A 23,612-nucleotide genomic window follows, 5' to 3' on the forward strand; every position below is an offset into this window, starting at 1 on the left:
TCAGGTCCGATTTCAGCCTAAATTTTGGGCTGAATTCAGACCTGAAACGGACCAAAAGATGCACAGGGCTCCTGTGCAATTCGCATCGGAACCTCTGCAGAGATGTGTGAACCGGCACCTTAGAGAACTGGTCACAACCTCCTGCTCTGTGAATTGGATGCAGGGGAAACCCACATCCAATTCGCATAGGTGTGAACCCAGCCTAACAGTGACTTTTGGTTAAGCCCACTGTACAGGGAAATGCCATATGCACAGCATAGAACCTGCAATCCCACACAAAGCAGTCTATAAGGCCTTCTTAAGAACCAGGCTGCAAGGGATCAAAGTCGGAAGGCTTCAAAAAACAGTGTTTGCACCATGGAAGTTGTTGCAGCAGAAGCAGCTTATAAAACAAGAGCTGTGGGTAGCTAGCATAATGTTACGAGTTTAGTTGTTCTGCAGTGGTTCATGACCCTTCATGATGTATTATGAGTACAGAGCTGCATTATTACTGTTTGAGTGTGTGTTTATTTTCTATTACACAGCCATTGTTTTTGTCTTTTATAGATTTGCTGCCATTTTGCTAAAAATTCTCTTCTACAAATTTTCTTTTTTAGGATCTTCACAGTAAAAACCATACATTTTTCTCTCAAACTAACAATGTGATTTGGTAATGCTGATACTGTATGGCGCCCAACTTATTCATGTGCAAAGTAAATTCGAATGATAGGTCCATTTTAAACTTGTTGCCTGCAGCCACCGGTTATATAGTACAATTTAATGAAAAGAAAGATGATGATTAAACCTAGGAGCCTGAAATCCTGTATATCTATATAGCAAAGTTGGTACAATTAGGGACTCTGGTACTTTCCTTTCAAATTATTGTGCCCTTCAAGATAAACTTAAAACTGTATAAAAAGCTCAGATTGCATTACTGTGTGCCTTTCACATAGTGCTGGTAAGATCTGACTGATCTCTCCACTACGCAGACAACTAGGCTTCACTTTGAAAAGGTTACATTTGCATTCGCTGGTGCGTAAAAAACGTTATAATTCTCCACTGTTACAAATGCAGTTGAGAGGCCACCTGTCATATACACCAGCAATGCTCAGGACATGTCACTACTTGTGCCAACTCCAACCAAAAATTCTATCTAATTTTGCTTTGTTGCTGCCAAGTTGAAATACATGCTATGTTTCAAGGTTCCCATTTGCAAGATATGGCCATCATAATTATTAATTTCCCATCAACTAATAGTCACACACTGGATGAACTCTCCAAGAAGTAAACACCTATGAAATATTTAACTAATCTTTGCTTTGTTCATATCCATGTCTGCTGACTCCAACCAAAAATTATCTTTTCATTTTTTTGTTTTTTTTTTTGTTGATGGAAAGAATTTTCAACTTTGAGGAAGCAAATCTTTGCTTTGTTCATGCTATGCAAAGCAAAAGGTTTGCAACTGAATTTTACATAGAGAGGTAGTCAACAATTCCACTGAGTTAATGTAGGAGACTGATGGGCGGTTATACAAGATGCTTACAAGAGTGCTAAAGAGGACAATACCAGCATTCAATGCCAAGTGTGTACTTCCTTTTTCCACAATACACCATTCCATCTATTGATTATTTTATTGAATAAATGGTTGAAAAGACATTTTTTCTGTTCCTTCTCAAGTGTACCATCTTTATCTGTAGGCACTGTTTGAATATAGATCTACTGTTTGCATGTTCAGATATACTGAAAAAGTCAAAATGTTTGTTTAGTGTACTTAATTTTCACTTGACTGAATATGATACATGAAATGAGGTTTAATGTTGATAAATGTAAAGTTATGCACCTGGGATCTAAGAATATACATGCATCATACATACTAGGGGGAGTACAACTGGGGGAATCCATAGTGGAGAAGGATCTGGGGGTTTTGGTGGATCACAAGTTTAATGATAGCATGCAATACCAAGCTGTGGTTTCCAAAGTAAGCAAAGTACTTTCTTGTATTAAGAGAGGTATGGACTTCAGAGAGAAAGATATCATTTTGCCCCTGAACAAATCATTAGAAAGACCTCTTCTGGAATATGCAGTTCAGTTTTGGGCACCAGTTCTCAAAAAGGATATCGGGGAACTGGAAAAAGTGCAGAGAGAGGATACCAAACTGATAAGAGGCATGGAGGAGCTCAGCTATGAGCAAAGATTAGAGGAACTAAATGTATTCTCTCTTGAGAAGAGGAGATTAAGGGGGATATGATCAGCATGTACATATACATAAGGGGTCCATATAGTGAACTTGGTGTTGAGTTATTCACTGTAAGGTCATCACAGAGGACAAGGGGGCACTCTTTACATCTAGAGGAAAAGAGATTTCATCTCCAAATACGGAAAGGTCTCTTCACGGTAAGAGCTGTGAAAATGTAGAATAGACTCCCTCCAGAGGTGGTTCTGGCCAGCTCAGTAGATTGCCTGGATTATTTCCTAAATGTACATAAGATAACTGGATAATAACATTTATAGGTAAAGTTGATCCAGGAAAAATCCGATTGCCTCTCAGGGTACCAGGAAGGAAATTGTCTCTGCTGTAGCAAATTGTATCATGATTTGCTGGGGTTTTTCCACCTTCCTCTGGATCAACTGTGGGTATAGGATTATGTATATGGGATTGTATGATTTTTTTTTTTAATTTATTGATTAAACTAGATGTACTTGTGTCTTTTTTTCAACCTAACTATGTAATGTTAATACTGCTGTAATTCCCTCTCTTTAACAAAGCACTTGTTTGAATATTTGTACAATTGATACAATTTCGTACTTTGGTACCCTTTCTTTTGTACTGTCAAAAACTTAAATCAAAAAGATTGGAAACAAAAAACATACATATATTTTCCCAAACTTAACAACAGAGCTAAGAGGCTAATGTGGAAGGTTTCTGTATTAAAAATGTACTGCCCATTAGTCATAGTGGGATCATAACAAGCAGTAAATGTTTGCCCAACTACAAGAAGTAAGCAGTAAATGTTTGCCCAACTACAAAAATTTAACATTTTTGTAAATGGAACTCTTATAAGTGCTAAATGTTCATGTCAGGTTAAAACAGGTTAACAATATTCTTTGTAAAACACATAATACTAGATATCATGTGGAAGATAAACAGTGAATAACTTAGCAAAGCAATAACTCTATATACAGATTTTCAGGGGCGGTTTTTGGAATTAATAGTCAGAGAATAAAATGTAATGTTTAGTTATAGGGGATGTGGGGGGGGGGGGGTTGGGGAAGAGTACAGGGGGAGAGAGTCAAAAAAAGGGAGGGAGGAAAGGAAGAAAAAAAGGAAAAGCAAGAAAAAAAGAGGGTGCAGGAGTTTAGGAAGGGCCAGGAAAAATTAGTATAACTGCAAATTTTCACCTGTATTAACATTAACCATTACAATCCTGGTAGATACACGCTCAATGCTTCCCTAGTTACCAAGCAGTGTACTTGCAATATAGCAGAAAAATTGCATGTAATCAATCTTTCTTACCTTGTGTCGACATTTAAGTACCACTCCATAAGCGCCTAGAGAAAAAGAAGACAACAAAATTAGATTGGAAAACTAAAACAAAGTGAACTGTACACACATTATAAACCCTTAAATAAAATGAAAAAGTGTATCTCACTTCCTTCACCTATTCACTTTCTATGGCCACAGTTTGTGGCAGGTCAGTGTATGCTTGCCTTTTGCTGCTGCAACATCTATGTTCAGTATGGTAAAGATATACTAAATTAGAAATAGATTCTTTGGCCACACAGGCTTTCCGATTAGGTCCACCTGTCAGTTTTTCAGGCAGACCTGATCGGGCACTCCATCCACCCCTATGGGGCAGTGGATGTCAGCGGTGACATGTCTCCTGACATCTGCTGCTATCTGGTCTGATCCTGTCCGCCAAATCCAGACAGATGGTGACCCTATTTTCCATTTGTTTGGCAGATCGGATGGGATCGGATGAAAACAGACAGGCAGTTCATTTTCATCCAATCTCCCCATAGAGGAGAGTGGGACTCTGACAGGTCAGTCTCAGCACAGTAAGCAGATAAATCCCAGCTGAGCAAGTGGAGTCCGTCAAACGGACAAGCCTGTGTGAAAGGAGCCTAAGGCTGGATTCACACCTATACATTTTTAGTGCTTTTCGCATTTTGCAGATTTTCACTACAAAACGTGTTCCATAGAAAACTATGTTAAATGAACTGTAGTGCAAATCTGCAAAATGCAAAAAGCACTAAAACTGCATAGGTGTGAATCCAGCCCAAGGTATTTAAAACAGGGATGGGAAATAGCATGCTATAACAACATATTTATATGCACTGTAACCTCATAATCTGCACTAGCAAAATGACACACTGGGTTTGATTTACTAAAACTGAAAAGTGCAAAATCTGGTGCAGCTCTTTATGGTAGCCAATCATCTTCTAACCTCAGCTTGTTAAATTAAGCTTTGACAAAAAAAATGGAAGCTGATTGGTGTCTATGCAGAGCTGCACCAGATTTTGCATTCCCCAGTTTAAGTAAATCCCCCCCCATGGAGTCTAATAACTGTGGTCAACATTTTCGATTCTCCTGCCCCAAGTTAAAGATAAGATCGCTGGTCAGATATTATATGTAACTACACTTAACAGGAGCATTTGCAGGTGTTAATAGTCAATAAATGTGAATTACTTCCTTTGGCTCCCAGTGTTTTCAATCAAAGCCAGTGAAGAGGGTGCGGGGGGCGGAGCCAAGTCACGCTGTCTGTGTCAATGGATACAGCATCAGGGCTTGGGAGCGAGCACGAGCGCCCCATGGGAAGCCAGGAGTGCCGGCAGGGGGACCTGAGAAGAGGAGGTTTGCGGCCACTCTGTGCAATTCCATTGCACAGTACAGGTAAGTATAGAGATTTTTTTTTTTTTTAGTTTTACCTTTACAATCTCTTTAAGAACATGCATTTAATCCCTTTCATGACTAAGCCTATTTTTGAAATTTGGTGTTTACAAGTTAAAATCCATATTTTTTGCTAGAAAATTATTTAGAACCCCAAACATTATATATATTTTTTTAGCAGAGAATCTAGAGAATAAAATGGAGATTGTTGCAATATTTTATATCACACCGTATTTGTGCAGCGGTGTTTTAAACGCACATTTTTGGAAAAGGGACACTTTCATGAATTTAAAAACATTTTTAAAAATCCAAACAGTAAAGTTTCCCCAATTTTTTTTGTATAATGTAAAAGATGATGCTATGCCGAGTAAATAGATACCAAACATGTCATGCTTTATAATTGCACGCACTAGTGGAATGGCGACAAACTATGGTAGCTATGAATTTCCATAGGTGATGCTTTAAATTTTTTTTACGGTTACCAGGTTAGAGTTACAGAGGAGGTCTAGGGCTAGAATTGTTGCTCTCGCTCTGACGATCACGGCGATACCTCACATGTGTGATTTGAACACCGTTTACATATGCGGGCACGACTTCCGTATGCGTTTTCTTCGCTGCGCGAGCTCGCGGGGACGGGGGCGCTTTATTTTTTTCATTTTATTTATTTTTATACTTATAAATTGTGTTTAAAAAAAAAAATGTTTTTTTTTTTTACTTTTATTGCTGTCACAAGGAATGTAAACATCCCTTGTGACAGTAATAGGTGGTGACAGGTACTCTTTATGGAGGGATGGCGATTCTGAATACTGTGTATTTTTTTAAATTCAACGCCATTGGCAGCCGAGTAAACGGGAAGTGACATCGCTTCTGCGTTTACAATTAGAAGGCTGGAACGAAGTAACTCATGGCTTCGTTCCAGCCCGCCCCCAGCCGCCCCCAGCCGATTGGACACCGGGCCTCCCGATCGCATGGGAGGCCCGGTAAGAGCGGCGGGAGGGGGGGCATCCCCTCCCACTCCTCCGGTATAACAGCCGAGCGGCTTTTAGAACACACCCAGGGAACACACTTAACCCCTGGATCACCCCCTAGTGTTAACCCCTTCCCTGCCAGTGTCATTTATATATTGATCAGTGCATTTTTATAGCACTGATCAATGTAGAAATGTCACTGGTCCCCAAAAAGTGTCATTTGGGGTCAGATTTGTCCGCCGCAATGTCGCAGTCCCGCTAAAAATCGCAGATCGCCGCCATTACCAGTAAAAACAATTTTAAAAAGTCCATAAATCTATCCTATAGTTTGTAGACGCGATAACTTTTGCACAAACCAATCAATATACGCCTATTGAGATTTTTTTTACCAAAAATATTTAGAAGAATATATATCCGCCTAAACTGATGAATACCTTTACAGGTCATGTTTTTCAGGCTTTCCATTATTTTTCACAGATGATTTGATCAGTTTCACTGCCTTAGTAATTACCACAGCCGTTTTATCTGAGGGAAATCCTGAAAACATGATCTGTTGGGGATACTTAAGGACTGGAGTTGAGAAACATTGCTTTAAACATGCATAGGCAAGATACTGCATTAGCATCTGGATGAAAAAAGTGGGCCAATAACCCTTGTCCCGAGATCTTTTTTTTAATTGTCAAGTAAAAAAAAAAGCTGCTGCTTTGATCTACCTCCTTTGCAAGACCCATGAGTGCCTTTATACTACTTTTGGATCTGCGTGGATCTCTTTATGGGTGAGCACCTGGACATTTATCTCAAACATAGAAGGCCATGGCTACCCTTGGGATTATTTAACACCTTCCCACCCAGGCCAATTCTGACATTTCTCTCCTGGAAAAATCTGTATAAATCTGTAGAAAATTACTCAGAACCCCCAAACATTATATATGTTTTTTTAGCAGAGACCCTAGAGAGTAAAATAGTGGTCATTACAATGAGTTATGTCACACGGTATTTGCATAGCAATTTTTTAAACCTGCAGACTTGTACAGCATTTTGGCTCGAAGGAAGAAGCGTGAAACAGACTTATTGCTGCACGGCCAAAATCTCAGTGAATACCACCGTCAAAAACAAATTCCTAGAGGATTTAAGATTAAGAAAAGTTCTACCATTGGCAGAACAGAAACATAATTCTGCTCAAAGCAGTGTGTGGTTTTAAACAAATGTAGTTTTGGTCTGATTCTGCTAACAGTGGACTTTATTGGAAGCAACTTACCTCTCTACATTCTGACCTGGCTAAGCAGGAGCTTGTTCATACGCCTATACTTACCACTGCCACTGATACAGAGTGACTCAAGAAACTGGAGGATAACATCAATAGTTATTATCGCATGATAGTAGCTTTCAAAGAAGAGAAATGGACTAAATGTTAAGGAGGGGTACACTAATAACTCTGTGTTTGGCTGGACTTTTGGACTGACTTCAGGGGAGATGTACCACCACCCCAGATGTAGAAGAATCAACTGTCCCGACAATCCACCTGTGGATGCCAGCTCTGGGAATACTTCCATTGATACAGATTCTAACACCTCACATGCTAACACCTCAACCTTCCTCAACCGATCACAATCTTTTTTAGGGCCATACCCTACTTGTTCACAACAGGCTTCAGGGCACACCAGCTTCCCACCCTCCACTGGCACAGCCCGTGGAAGCGCAGGACCAGGAGGCGTCACCACATGGCGAGGAAGAGGTCAGCCCAAACATTAAAAGTAAATGTGGTTTTCAACCTTAGCCAGCATCAGCTTACTCCTGCTGAACATAGTCTATTGGATAAAGGACTTTTGTTTGTCCCCACTAACAAGTTTAGGGAATTTGATTTAAAAATTTACTTAACCACTTCCAGACCGCCCACCGTCGTTATACGTTGGCACTTTGAAGAGGAATATTGCTGTTATGGTAGCAGCTAGCTGCCATAACCCAGGTATCCTCTTCTTCAGTGAGCGGTCCAGTTTCAGATAAAAATGGTCTCTGCGGCCACCTCCCACCACGCTCCGGTGCCCTCCGCTGCTTACCGGAGCAGTCAGCAGCGACAGAGGCGATCTGATCTTCACCCTTGCTGGGCATGGAGATGAGTGAGGGGAAGATGGCCCCCACCCATCTCCATAACTACGCAGGGCGGAAGCGATGTTAAAACGTCACTTCCGCCTCTAGGTTTTTAAATGTTTACATTCCTTGTAATAGGTGACACAATTTTTTTTTTCTTAAACAGTGTAAAAATAAAAAATAAAAATTTTTAAACGTGCCCCGTCCTGACGAGCTCGCATGCAGAAGCAAACACATACGTGAGTAGCGCCTGCATATGAAAACGGTGTTCAAACCACACATGTGAGGTATCACCGCGATCGGTAGAGTGAGAGCAAAAATTCTAGCCCTAGACCTCCTCTGTTACTCAAAACATGCAACCTGTAGAATTTTTTAGACATCACCTATGGAAATTTTTAAGGGTAAAAGTTTGTCGCCATTCCACGAGCGGGCGCAATTTTGAAGCATGGCATGTTGGGTATCAATTTACTCGGCGTAACATTATCTTTCACAATATCAAAAAAAATTGGACTGACTTTACTGTTGTCTTACTTTTTAATTAAAAAAAAGTGTAATTTTTCCAAAAAAAAGCGCGCTTGTAAGACCGCTGCGCAAACAAGCGACAAAAAGTATTACAATGACCACCATTTTATTCTCTAGGGTGTTAGCAAAAAAATGTATAATGTTTGGGGGTTCTAAGTAATTTTCTAGCAAAAAAAACTGTTTTTAATAACAAATTTCAGAAAGAGGCTCAGTCCTTGTTTTGGCCACATAGCACCACTGAGGCCTCTGAGGTCCCCTGGCCCTGACGACGTTCCACCGGGCAGTGGACCATAAAATAAAACATTGGTTGTCAACCAATAAGGGGGTTTCCAAAAACAATCTCACCTCGGCTGAGAGGGAAGCTATGAAGTCCCCGTCCTCTGACTCCTCCATTGTGATTCTCCCTGCCGACAAGGGGGTGCAAGTGTGATACAGGATGTCCCCGACTACTGGAATAGGTTAGGATAACAGGATAACATGGCTTTCACTATATTTCAACTGACCACACTTTTCAATTCAAGTGCATCACTGATGCTATGCCCAGGGATGGATAACCAAAGAAGGATTTGCATATCTCACTACAGAACACCCACAATGTCCTGCTATTTACACCCTCCCTCAAATCCATCAGAATTAACAACAAAGAATCGGTCTTGCAACAATGCGCAGTATTTGTGAACTACTTCCTAAAACCCTTTGTTAGATGCATACCTTCTTTTCTAAGGGACTGGGAAATGGTTAATAACCTACTCCAGGAACTTGGCCCAGTTCCATATGACTGCGTGTTGCCTACTTTAGATGTGAAGATTCTCTATACTGTTATCCCACACCATGAAGGCATTCAGGCAGTACACGAAGCCCTTATGAAACTGGAACATCTAAAACCACCTATCTCATTTTTGCTTGACTGCCTGGGCTTTATCCTTACCGTTAATTACTTTAAATGTAATGACAAATTTTACTTACAGTGTTCTGGGACTGCAATGGGTTCTAATGTTGCACCCTCTTTGCCAACATACAGTATTCCTGTACCAATATGAACACAACATCTTAATACCTAGATTGGCACCACATGTGTTGTTTTATCTTTGCTATACAGATGACCTTTTGCTCCTTTGGTCCAGAAGTGGTAAAGATCTGACACAGAGGACTGGGGAGCTCAATGATATGTCTACACAAATCATTTTGACACATACAGCTTCCCATACTGACATCAATTTCCTGGATCTCAACATTTATAAAATGGTAATCAAAGACAACACAACCTTGGGGACTTGTTTATACTGCAACCCAACTAATAGAAACACTTGGCTTCATAAACCCAGTGCACATCCCCCAGCCCATGGAATTCCATATGCCCAGATGCTGAGATTTAAAAGGGGAACTACAAACCCATGAGAGCTGAACTACAGCTTGACAAATGATGGAATGATTTTCTGAACATGGCTACTCAAGAAAACTCCTCCACCAACAGAGACAATGAGTAGTGGACGCTGAGGAGTCCCTGTTGTTTCCCCAGGACATCACCCCACAAAACTGAACCTTTTTTCCTACTTGTTACTCAGGAGAGCCATACAGTAAAGGATGTGGTCTATTACTGCTGGCCGATCATTTCTAGCGATCAAAGCTTAACATTAGCTAACACCAGGGCAGTCTTTAACACAGGGCAAAGGGCAGCTGCCCCGGGCCCAAAGCAGCTGCCCCTTGAGCCCACAATGCCCACAAATAGTTGATAAGTGGATTCAGAAGGGCCCAAGAAAATGTATGCCCAGGGTCCAAACAATATTAAAGACGGCCCTGGCTAACACACATCCCCATCGGAGGGGAAAAAGCTTGAAAGACTTCCTGATGCACACCATTACTAAAGCATCCACCTGGCTCAAACATGACTGTTACCACTGTCCAGTTTGTACCACATGCCACCATATGCTTACCGGTCAATTCTTTCTACAACTGCAACCAGACAACAGTGTGTATATTAAACACAGACTTTCTTGTACATCAGACTATGCAATATACTTGCTTCACTGTCCCTGCAGTCTGTACTATATAGGCAAGACTATGTAGGCAACCTCTTTTAAGGATCGGTTCAACAACCACAGGTCTGCCAACAGCCAGGCAATTTCTTCCTGGACTTCTAATCAACCTGTGGCACGCCACTTTTTGGAACAGAATCATCCTATACCACCTTTAAAGTGCATGCTGATTGACCATGTCCCACCCTTACCTAGGGAAAGTTGATGGATCCACGAGTTACAAACTCTGGCTCCCAAGAGGCTCAATGAACAACTAGGCCTCAGTTGCTTTTTATGATCCTTTGGAACTTCTAGATGATTACTTGATTCACGGAGAAATGATGGGAAGCACAGTTAATGGGTATATACTCCCTGACTGGATGGATATCCAGTTGATAGTCTTCTTTATACTTATGTGTTCTGATCCTGATCTCTTTGGCAAACTTTTTGACATATACAGTATGTGCAAAATTGCTATGTGTTTCCATTATGTGCTATACAGTCTGTTCTTCTATGTGGTATTCTGGGTGTCCAGACCCTTTTTCTTTAATGGAAGCCTCACTAGGTTTCCATACCCACTCCTTTTGTTTGGGATGGCATGTTCTTTTCCTAGTGGTATAAGCGTTGGGGTTCTCACCATCATTCCTCCTCTACAACTATTCATATATCAGAGTCCCCACGTTTCCTCTATCTGGTTGTGGAGTATTGATTTACATTATACATTTATACATTATACCTATCCTTGTGCACTGTCAGTGTTTTCTTTGGATCTATTGTCTTTGTCTTATGTGGGGAGCTATTCACATTATTATACTTGTTTATTTTTAGCACATGTGGGGTGTTTGGTCTTGTAAAGTATTTTTGTGGTTATTTGGTTATTTCTCATTTGTTGCTATGTTGTCCAAGCACATAACTTGTTGTTTTACTATTATTTCAAGTTACTAATTGTGGCCTGCCTGGTGTTTGCAATGTGCACTGGCAGCCATCTTGTGATTGTGTATAATATGCTTTGTTTTTCCTACTTTTTCTGCGTTTTGCAAATTTTATGCAGAAGCTATTTCTGGATAACCTTATTGGCGGCCATCTTGTGATTGTTTATAATATGCTTTGTTTTTCCTACTTTTTCTGCATTTTGCCAATTTTATGCAGAAGCTATTTCTGGATAACTTTATTTAAAAGAGAAGTATGGGTTTGGCTTTTTTTGGCTATTTATACTTACCTAGGTGGATGCAGCATCAAACTGATGCTGCAGCTGTCCCCGGCCATCTCTTCACTGAGAACCGAGTCACCAAATACCACCGATGGCTCGGTTCTCACTCTTCCCCAAGCAGAACGATGCTGCTCTGCTCCTCCACGCTAGTTTGGAGCGCTGAGCTGTGGAGGGGTGGGGAGCAGCCATCTCAGCGTCTTGCTGAGACACTGAGACTGCCATCAGTCAAGGCAACTGGCGGATCCAGACTTCAGAAGTCGGGATGATGTGCTGCCTTGACTGCCCGGAAGTCGGGATGATGTGCTGCCTTGACTGATAGCAGTGACGTCAGCAGAGAGCGGACTTCAGACCGCTCTCCGCTGAAAACGGGTCACAGGAGTGAAAAACGAATTGCACTCCTGTGACCCATAGGAGAAGCCTAACCTAAAAAGCTCAGGCTGGACTTCTCCTTTAAGCTAGGATTTTGCATATTTGCTATTTTGATGGACTATCGTGAGTTGCTCATTTTGTGATCTTTTTTTACCTCTATCCTGTATGTGTCTTTTTACCCTTGCACTGTGGGAGGTCATCATTAGGGTGTGTTATTGGTGGGTGGGACTTTGGGTTCAATGGTCTGTTCCATGTGATAGTGTCTTGTAATACAGCAATACTGTGGGTGCATAAAGTAGAACAGATTAGAACAGATGCTGTTTGGAATTATTTATTTAGGAGTAGTCATGCTTACAACATACCTTCACCGACAACTCCAAGGACCTCAAATTTATTCATCACATTACCAAGATTAGGAATCTTCATGAAGACAAACACAGCTTCTGGGGGGAGCCACGGAACATGGCAGATTGTATGGAGGGAGTTGAATCTTCACAGCTCACTTGTTTTCACATAATCTGATAATGATCTCATCTAGGGAATAGGAATAAATATTAATATGAATAGTGGCAGTGTTAAGAAAAATTCAGAAACATATTTTCAGAATAATGCTCTCAAATTCTCAATGTATAACGGTGTACTGGGCACTTGTAGCTTTTCATAATTTAAAAAAAAGAAGAAAAAATGCTAGTTGAAGTATATCTGAACCCAAAAACAAAAATGTAATATATTGCACCTTACCAGCTCATAAATGTGTTGGCTGCATTTGTTTCAGACAAAGAACGTTTTTTAGCAAGTACAGAAAATACCCGCTGATCTTGCCACAAATGCAGTGTTCTTGTCACTTCCTGTGAGTGGAAAAGAAAGCAGAAAGAACCTTATCCTTATAGTGTAAACGACTAGTCCAGTGATGGCGAACATTTGCACCACAGATGTTTTGAAACTACATTTCCCATGAGTGCATGAGCATCGTGGGGAAATATAGTTCCAAAACATCTGGGGTGCCAAGGTTCGCTATCATTGGACTAGTCCATTATTCCAACATGTAATGAAACTCAAGAAAGCAGACATGGTTGAATTACAACCTAAGACAAAAATGTCTGCCCCCACAGATATAGTGGAGAAAGACGTACTGGCATTAAGGGACAAAACATTTCTTACTCACATGATCACTAGGTGAAAATATAGGTAAATTGCAATATTACATTTTTGTTTTTAGGTTTATATGCACTTTAAAGTAGAACTCAACTCCCACAAAGAAATACTTAATTTTGTAGACAACTGTAAGGGCTCACTGACACCACAACATACAAAAAAGTACAGAAAATGCTGGGGTGAAATGTCCACTATCTGACATGGGAACCACAAGAGAGCCCATTTGAATCATCTCGTACATAGATGAAGGAGTTATTTTCAGTATGGCATTTTGTTCCTGTAGCGACATGGACTGTTATCAGAAAACATCATACCTCCAGTGTTCTAAACATTGTTTGTCCCCATGTTTATTCGTGCAGCCAGTGACCTCATATCTGTGAGCAAGTGGAGAGAGTTATGGGGCGTGTGGTCCTCTTTGAATCTGCTGCTATGCATCTATGTACCCCAAGACTACAAATCCCATGGACCCTTGCAGTGGCTTGAAGGTTGCTGGGAGGGATGATAAAAGGAGCTTAGAAGTCCGTGCACGCTCTCTACCTCCTGGGCCTGACGCAAGACGGACCTCTCTGTGTGACAGAGAGAGAGAGGTCATGGCCTAATACGCGGAACTCTACTTCCACCACAAGGCCTGAAAGGCCTAGTCCTGCTACCTTCAGTTAGACATCCTGTCACTAGCATCATCTACAGCGCTTACCCATTGGTACGGACATATGGAGAAAGCCACTACAGAAGGCCGAGACAGAGAATCTGTTCCGGAGTGTAGCCGTCCGTGTTCCTGTCTAGAAGACTGCATATCGATTTGGGTTGTTGGTGAGAAAGCAAGCTGCTCAATCTTTATCTATTCACTACCACCATTACAGAACAGAGTGCACACACATCTCTAAGTATAATTTACTACATTGTTGGAACACTGTACTCAGATGCCTTAGGCCTTTACCACTTGGAATCCATTGTTTCATCTGCAACCAAACGGATTACAGTTAACGAGCTCCAACTAGCTAGCGAAGAACAACAGGTCTACCATGTGGAACTTTACTGTCATTACTCATAGGAAGTATATATCTATCTATCTATATAGATAGATAGATAGATATATAGATATATCTATATATATAGATATATTTATAGATATATCTATATATATATATATATATATAGATAGATAGATAGATAGATAGATAGATAGATAGATAGATAGATAGATAGATAGATAGATAGATCTATCTATATCTATATATATATATATAGATATATCTATATATATATCTATATATATATATAGATATATATATAGATATATCTATATATATATCTATATATGATAGATATATCTATATATACATATATAGATATAGATATATATATATCTATATAGATATATATATATAACACCAGCAGGAGATTAACTCTTCCATTAAAATAGTATAGGCTGTCTAGATCACATCTATCTCAGTGTGGCCACTTGTGTAGTTAACTGGAACATCCACTAGGGGGTGATTATTGTGTCTTCGGGAGGATTCTGTTTGCTGAGTTGTCGCTGTTATCTGGGCTCAGCGAATTTACTCCTCTCTTTGTGAAATAACTTTTCCTATTTGGTTCAAGTAAAACATTTTAGAACCTTATACTACTGAGTTGCTTGATTCTTGCTCTATAGTATTAGCAGGATGTCTGAACCCAGAGTGTCAGGTGGGTTGGAAGGTTCACTTGGTCATGGTCGTGCAGATTAGCAGGTAATTCTCAGCGGTCCCCAAGGGGGCCATGCTACATTCCAAACAGAGTATGTGCAATCTCTAACTCCAAATGTCCACTGAAGCTCACAAGACTTCCAGAGCCTGCTGCAAGAGCCACTGGTATGGGAGCATGTATGCCTCAACTTTTGTCACTTGGTGTGAATGAGTGCAATCAGTGGCACAAGCACTAGCCTTTCAGAAACAATACTCTATCCCATGGTTCTTCAAGCTTTTTAAACAAAGGGACAGTTTAATGTTTCTCACACTTTAGGAAGGCCAGATTGTGGCCAGCAATAGTGCCCCAGCATCGGATAATGTCTCAGATATGGTGGTTAGTGGGAGTAAAAAATGTGAGCAGTAGGAGGAGGAATAGTGCCTCATCATTGGTATTAGTTGGAGAAATAGTATCCCATCGTTTATATCAGTGGAAGGAATTATGCCCCATTGTTGGTGTTCGTGAAAGGAATAGTGCCCCATTGCTGGTGTCAGTGGAAGAAATAGCTTTCATCATTGCTGTCAGTGGAAGGAAAAATGCTTCATCTTTGGTAACCGTGGGAGGCTTGGTGTCCCTCATTGTTGGTGTCAGTGGAAGGAATAGTGCAATATTAATAGTAGTAATAGTACCCTATATCAGTAGTAGGAACAGTGCCCCAAGGACCAGATAAAAGCTAACAAAGGGCCACATCTGGCCCGTGAGCCGCAGTTCAGAGACCACTGCTCTAGCCCATCATTTCATATTATTTTCCAGGGTGTGTACACATTTGGGTCTTTTTTAGGAGTAAAGCATGTTCACCTCCATTTAGCTTAGTGAATGGAGTGAAGCTAAGTTTAAAATGCACTTGTCCAAGGAGAATTAAAAATAAAAACAGGATTTTTGCTTGCATCTGATCGGACGATTTGAGGCTGGGTTCGGTTCCCCGCATCCAATTCGCAATGGCAGGAGATTGTGACCGGCTCTCTATGGAGCCGGTTCACATAGCTCCGCTGCGGCTCTGGTGAGAAACTTCACTGGGTCCTGTGCGTCTTTTGGTCCATTTCAGGTCCGAATTCAGCCAAAAATTTGGGCTGACATGTGACCTGAAATGGTGAACAGTGATGCACCGGACCCCCTGCTGTGAGCTGCATGCGGCTTAGATGTGAACCCAGCCTACAGTATGCATGAGTGCCCCCATAGCAAGCATCTTGCTATGGTGCGTGCCACTCAGCGGGGAGGGGGTGAAGCCAGGAGCGCCGGTGGGGGACCCCAAAAGAGAAGGATTGGGGCTGCTCTGTGCAAAACCATTGTACAGAGCAGGTAAGTATAACATGTTTGTCATTTTAATAAAATGGAGAAAATAAGATCTACAATCACTTTAAAATTAGCCCAGATTCACTTTATTCACAAAGCTAAGAGAAAATTTCCTTTGCAATGTGAACATGCTCTACTCCTTTAGTAAATCAACCCCAATAGTTATTCTTTTATACATTTTTGCAAATGGGTCTCTAGCACATGAACAGCACACGCAACCCAACTGCTATTCAAACCACAGAAACTTGTTTTAACCACTTGCCGACCAGCCGCCACAGTTTTACTGTGGCAGAATGGCACGGCTGGGCGAAACGACGTTATGTTACGTCGCTTCGCCCTGTGGCCACTAGGGGCACATGCCCGCTGCTCGCCCCCGGAGCCGATACGAGTGCTCGGCGATTACCCCCGGGCTCTCGCGATCTCTGGTGACAAACGGAGAACCGGGATCTGTGTGTGTAAACGCAGTTTCCGGTTCTCTGAGGGGAGAAGAGACTGATCTGTCATCACATGTCATCTCCCCTACACAGTCCCATCCCCCCTTCAGTTAGAACACATATAGGGAACACAATTAACCCCTTGATCACCCCCTAGTGGTTAACCTCTTCCCTGCCAGTGACATTTTTACAGTAATGAGTGCATTTTTATAGCACTGATCGCTGTATAAATGCCAATGGTCCCAAAAATGTGTCAAAAGTGTCCGATGTGTCCGTCATAATGTCGCAGTTCTGATAAAAATCGCAGATCGCCGCCATTACTAGTAAAAAAAAAAGAATAATAAAAATGCTATAAATCTATCCCCTATTTTGTAGACGCTATAACTTTTGCACAAACCAATCAATATACACTTATTGCGATTTTTTTTACCAAAAATATGTAGAAGAATACATATCCTAAACCTAAACTGAGGAAAAAAAATGTTTTTTTATATAATTTGGGGGGATATTTATTATAGCAAAAAGTGAAAAATATAGCGTTTTTTTCAAAATTTATGCTGTTTTTTTGCTTATAGCGCAAAAAATAAAAACCGCAGAGGTGATCAAATACCACCAAAAGAAAGCTCTATTTGTGGGAAGAAAAGGACGCAATTTTGTTTGGGTGCAACGTCGCAATTGTCAGTTAAATCGACGCAGTGCCGAATCGCAAAAAGTGCTCTGGTCAGGAAGGGGGTAAAATCTTCCGGGGCTGAAGCGGTTAAAAACTGCACGTGGTTTTCCAACAGATGGTCATGACAAAACAGAATCTCTGCTGTCGGACTGTTTTCTAAAATATTAGAAAAAAAAACGTACGCTACTTTCCTACTTGGTGAGCCAGCAGTGGTTCTGACTTTCTGCCAATTCCAGAAGTTTAAGCAATTTCTGGTATCTAAGTATTAGCAGCTACAAGATAAAAATAACTAAAGTAGATCCTACAGTTAGATTAGAATCAAAAACCATCTAGTAATGACATAAAAACATTTCCAGCCATAGGTTTTAATTCAATGGATTAGATGTGTAATGTTAGCAAGATAAACATTTTTTTATTTGGACATGCTTGGCAAACTATCAGCAATTTTGTTTTGCATAGATAAGTAATAAAATATTACTACAGTTAGTGCTGAAGGAGTAATGATTCCAAAACCCAAGACCTCGAAGATCGCAGTCATACCTGCTGTTCTTACTTAAAGAGGTGTTCCAGCCTGGGGAAAAAAATAAAAATAAAAATCAGCAGCTACAAATACTGTAGCTGCTGACCTTAAATAGATATGGACACTTACCTGTCCAAGGAGCCCGCGATGTCGGCACCCCAGCCGAGTACTGATAACCAGTTATTGAAGTGAGTTTGCCATATAGTATGTTACACAATATTTGCACATATTTACAGCATGTCCCTTCAAATTTACACAGCGCTTTTGGATGAATCTTGCAATTCGTTTTTTTTATGTGAATACATTTTAACCTGCATACCAAATATACCATCTGCACGCATAGTACTGCTGTGCTGGAAAGGAAGCAGTACAAGTCCAGGCAGCTATTTCAGCTCCAAACTGATTTAACTCTTGGATGGCAGCCAGCACTGTCCCCCATTGCTAAACCAGAGTTACAATGATACTGCCAATTGACAAACTTTGCAGGTGTTCCTAGAGAACAGAACAATTCACATTCAGAACAGAACACATTCAAAATTTTTTTTTTTTAATCAGGAAAAAAAAAGGAAACGATAGTAAATGGGAACCCTGAGTCTGTGTAGAATTTTACAGCTGTTAGCCCTCGGTCACACCGGAAAGACTTCAGGCACGACATACGATTTAAAAATTGGACCTGACGTAGAATCGAATGTGTTTCTATGGCAGTGTCTTAATAGATACGATTTCAAGTAGTATGATTTGAGAAGTAGTTCATGTATCACTTTTTCAGGACTTCAGCACAATTTCAATGCTATAATGTAAATTGTGCTGCAAATTGTGTCTATATCAGCACTACTTGAGTATGAAAGAAGTTAAAAAAGTGATTGTAAAGTCTCGGTATTTTTCCTATAAAAATAACAAACGTGTCATACTTACCTGCTCGGTGCAGGGGCTTTGCACAAGGCAGCCCAGATCTTCCTCTTCTCGGGTCCCTCTTCGGTGCTCCTGGCCCCTCCCTCCTATTGAGTGCCCCCATGGCAAGCAACTTACTATGGGGGCATCCAAGCTGAGCTGCATCTCCCTGTGTCTATTCAGACATGGTGCTGTGGTTCGGCCCCGCCCCCTCTCTCCTCTGACTGGCTAAGGACCGGTTCACACAGGGGCGACTTGTCAGGCGACCTAGTCGCCTGACAAGTCGCCTCCCGTTCTGTGCTACGGAACCGTTCTAATAGGAGCGACGCAAGTCGCTCCGACTTAGAAAAAGGTTCCTGTACTACTTTGGGGGCGACTTGCATAGACTTCTATACAGAAGTCGTCTTGCAAGTCGCCCCGGCAGTTGTGTGCAGGTCGCCTCGGTGAGGTGACCTGCAAGTCGTGCCGCGTCTAGTGTGAACCGGCACTAACTGACTTTGAGCCCAGGTTCAGGCTGACAGCGGGAATGAAATTGTCTGAGTTCAGCTGAACTCGCATGATTTCATTCCCTGATGTCAGTCCCGACTTCGGGGGGGCAATTTCAGAGACATCTGTGCGGGTTCCTGCACAGAGGTCTATTGAAATTGCACCCCAAAGTCACCAAAAGTAGTACAGAAAGTACTTTTGGGAATCGGTGCGTCGTCGCACTGATTCGGACGGTGCCATTGCTGGCAATAGCCGCCGATTTGGCATGCGATTTGACATGTCAAATCGCATGCCAAATCGCTGCAATGTGAACCAGGGCTGATTGGCAGCAGTGGGAGCCAATGGCGCCACTGCTGTGTCTCAGCCAATCAGGAGGAGTGTCCTGGGTGGCTGAGGGATTTGTGGACATCACTGGATAGAGGTGGGGCTCAGGTAAGTATTAGGGGGTGCTGGGATGGCTGCTGTACACAGAAGGCTTTTTATTTATTTTTTTTTCCCATAAATTTTTTACTGTATAACAAAAATAGCATACATTTGATATGCAAAAACAACCTCACATTTTCGGTTACAAAACCATATGTTGTTACATAACTAAAATGAGATAAACTTTAAGCAAACAAAGAATGTAATTCAGTAACCTGAGAATAATGTCGTATAGTATTTATATAACTCATGTCTAGAAAGGACTATATATCCTTCATAATATAGAGGTTAAAGTATAGTATTTTCTTTTTATCTATTTCTGATGGATTGAAATTAGTTTTAGGGGTGGGGAAAATGAAGAGAAAAAGAGGGGGGGTAAGTATGCTCTTGTTTCCTTCTTTCCTACAATTATCATCTTAAGTCTGTCCTGTTTCTTTACCTTATCAAGCTATGTTGTTGCTTCATAGGCCTTGGTATTCTTGAACTGTATCCTCTATTTTTTCAACGTGGTTGATTCTATGGAACCGTTCCCTTTTGGAGGGGATATTTGTTGAATGGGGTGCCTTAACCAGGGCATGTATTTGCAAATGTGTGCAGACTGTTTAATGCATATTGTTAAACAGGATAATTTGATTATTTACAGACTGGTCGGTAAGTTGAGCTTGGAAATTTCCTTGGTTTTGTTTTCGTAAATAGTGAAGTCTGGACCTGGATGACAGCCTGCTCTGTTTAAAAGTCAGTAATGAAAACTCCCATTTTTCTATCCTCACGGGACAACATTAAACCTCATCCCTAGGATAAAGATAACCCCCCTCCTATCCCCCTCTAACCCCAATCGGTTACATGCTATTAGGGAGGATGAGCGGCTCTGGACGCAATTGGTCTGCCTCCAGGGCCACTTATCTGTCCCTAATTGCAAGTAACTGCTTGGATGTGCGATTACGTGTCGCCTGACAGCCTGTCATTGATTTGTACAGGCTACTGGTCACGGCTGATAGCAGATATCTGCAGCAGGGAAATGTGAATTCTTGCCAGTGTATGGCCCAGATTAGCCAAGTAGATGAGCCCTACGTAGAGTCAGTACAGAAGAGGATTTTTTTAAATATGCAAATATATACTGTACATGAATAAATATATGAATATATTCATTGTTTAGTAGAGTGGAAAAAAAAATGAAGAACATTATACCCTTGCATAACCATGCTGTAAATATTGTGTACATAATGTGATGTTTTCATACTCGCCTCTTCTGCACAGGGATTCTCTGCACTATAGACCAACCTCTCTGCGCTGAAACATACCAGCACAAGGGTCCTACTGGCAGAATCTATTGTTTCACCTTGACTACATCTAAAGGGAGCTCTTGTACGTAATTAAATGCAATACGTTTTTTTTTTTTTTAAATGTGAATGTTCACACAGGTTTCAGAGCTGTCCACATATACTTTGAGAAGTCCTCCATGCTAACCCTGAATCTCAGATTGCTCTGATCTATGACACTTCAGGCAGCTTAGCGGTCTCATTCCTCTGTTCTGTATGGGCGGGCGGGGCTTGCATTTTTAGAGTGCAAGGCACTGTTAACCGATTTTTTTCTTTTTTAAAGTGTTACAAAACCCATAACCCTGCAATCACTATATCTGATCTCCCATAGTACACAGAACACAGAAATGCAATTATTTTAGTAAATATAAACTGCTAAATACCATTTCATAATCAGCAGTATAGAGCAGTCTTGTGACTTCTATCAGTGTCTGGTTAAAGCTTGTAGGAGGAGTTATCATTCTCACCTCATTGTCCTATGAGGCTGCAGGACCCCTGACCCTCTGTCTTTACATTGCAAATTGGCCCAGTGCTGAACACATGCACCCTCCAAAGGAAAAAAAAATGTCTAGCATTACACATCAAACTGAGCATGTGCAGCTTGCCCCCAAGGCTCTGTTCTATCAGGTGATGGTTTGGGGACTGTGGATGAAGGGGAGGATCAGAGAAGACAAGATCAAACAGCCTTTTTACACAAGGCAGAGAATTAACCTCTTCCACAGTGAGTACAAGCATGCTTTACTGCATATACAGAATGATTTTACTGTTGTGGGTTTAGTAAAGACTAACTTTATTGAAATGTCACAAAGAAACCTTTCATACATTTTTATGCACTGGCACTCAGCTGCCATGCATAGAAATGCACAGACAATTGACTTTTCCACTATTCTCTGCTCCATTGTAGTGTGAAGTTAGCAGACTAAAAACAAGTATTTCTACTTGCCCTTGTGAAGACCAGCATTATTCAGTGCAAAAAAATTCAGGTTTTCGCACAAGTGTAAGCGAGCCCTTAAATGACACTAAACAATATCCTCATTCTCCAAAAATCCTGTAATCCTGTACATATACCCAGTGAAGTGACTGGCCTGGTAATACAGGGGGGTGAAACAAATCCTGCTACATAAGTGGTATCTGTCTATCTGCAGTCTTCTCTTCTCAATATCTGTTCAAAGTCCAGAATTTAAAAAAAACGTATCTGAGCTGTCAGAAAACGGGGCGGATAGCTGAAATTTCACACTACAGAGCTCAGTCAGGAGAGCTCTGAGAGCTGATTGGTGTGAAGGGACACACCCCCTCCACACAGCACACAGAAACAGAGCTGAGGTTATCAATCAGCTGCAGCTCCCTCCCACCACCATTTTTCTCTTGGGGTCAAGAAGTGATTCATGCTGATAGCAGAGGAATGAAGCAGCAGACAGAAATGACACTTAGTGCTCTGGATTGAGACAAGTACACACTCAGTATATAGGTCAACCACGGACAGCCAACAGGTAGATCGAGAACATGGACTGCCGATCCTTCCTGCCAGCCTCCACTGCTCTCATCTTAACAGCAGAATGGAGAGTGAGAGGCAAAACAGCACTGGATCGAGGGCGGGAGTGGGAACTGCTTCAGTTAACCATTCACGTTAACCAGCAGGTGGTTGGTTGCTATTCGGTCCTAGCAACCAATCACCAGCTTGTTAATATGAGTCCTCCTCCAGTACTGTGCTGCCTCTCACTCTCCGCTCTGCGGTACAGCCCTTTTAAGGTAGGACAGTGCTACTTACATTGCATTGTGTAAGGGGGATGATGTGAAGGAAGCAAAAAGACACCACTTAAGGGGTACAGAGGACTGTTTGGGGGGGCAGAGGACACTAATGTGGGGGTTGGGAGGGTCAGAGGACACTGCTTTTGGTAGGGGGGCAGAGGACACTACTGTGGGGGTGCAGAGGTCACTACTGGGGGGCAGAGGACACTGCTCTGGGGGGGGGGCAGAGGGGAAGAGGACACTACTGTGGTGGGGGTTCAGAGGACACTGCTTTGGGTAGGGGGGGCAAAGGACACTACTGTGGGGGTTCAGAGGACACTGCTTTGGGTGGGGGGGCAGAGGACACTACTGTGGGGGTGCAGAGGACACTGCTCTGGGGGGGCAGAGGGGCAGAGGACACTACTGTGGTGGGGGTTCAGAGGACACTGCTTTGAGGGAGGGGTCAGAGGACAATACTGTAGGTGGGCAGAGATTACTATTGTGGGAGGTGGGGCATAGGACATTGCTTTGGTGGCGGGGCAGAGGACACTACTGTGGGGGGGGCAGAGGACACTGCTTTGGGGGGCAGAGGACACTATTGTGGGGGGCTAGCAGAGGACACTGATTTGTGGGGGCAGAGGATACTACTGTAGAAGAGGGCAGAGGACACTGTGGGGTGGCAGAGTACTTTACTTGGGTGGGTGATGTGAAGGGGGTAGAGGACATTACGGTGAGGGGGCAGGGGATACTACTGTGGGGGAGGGTGATGTGAAGGGGGGTAGAGAAAACTGCCCCCCTTCAGAGGATACTGCCCCCCAAAGCTTTTTGGTTCCCCCCCCCGGAAAGCTTTTCTCGGACGCTGGTTAACGGAAAGTGTTCTCGGATACTGGAGAGCAACTACTAGACATACCTACCTTTATATTCTACTG

The 23,612-nt window shown here is 41.9% G+C and overlaps 1 protein-coding gene across 7 annotated transcripts in view; it reads right to left on the reverse strand.

Annotated features, from left to right (window-relative positions):
• The window catches only part of CDKL5 (cyclin dependent kinase like 5), a 571,173-nt gene that overhangs the window by 318,898 nt on the left and 228,663 nt on the right, over window positions 1-23,612 (reverse strand). For all 7 annotated transcript variants that reach the window (XM_073616451.1, XM_073616450.1, XM_073616452.1 and 4 more), the window contains 2 exons: window positions 12,402-12,573; window positions 3,494-3,528 (listed from right to left, as the gene is read on the reverse strand). In XM_073616451.1, coding sequence (XP_073472552.1) covers window positions 3,494-3,528; window positions 12,402-12,465 — 99 coding nt within the window. In that variant the 5' untranslated portion in view covers window positions 12,466-12,573. The remainder of the gene's footprint in view (window positions 1-3,493; window positions 3,529-12,401; window positions 12,574-23,612) is intronic.

This window comes from Aquarana catesbeiana, linkage group LG02 (assembly GCF_042186555.1).
Source record: "Aquarana catesbeiana isolate 2022-GZ linkage group LG02, ASM4218655v1, whole genome shotgun sequence".
Classification (NCBI taxonomy): Eukaryota; Metazoa; Chordata; class Amphibia; order Anura; family Ranidae; genus Aquarana; species Aquarana catesbeiana.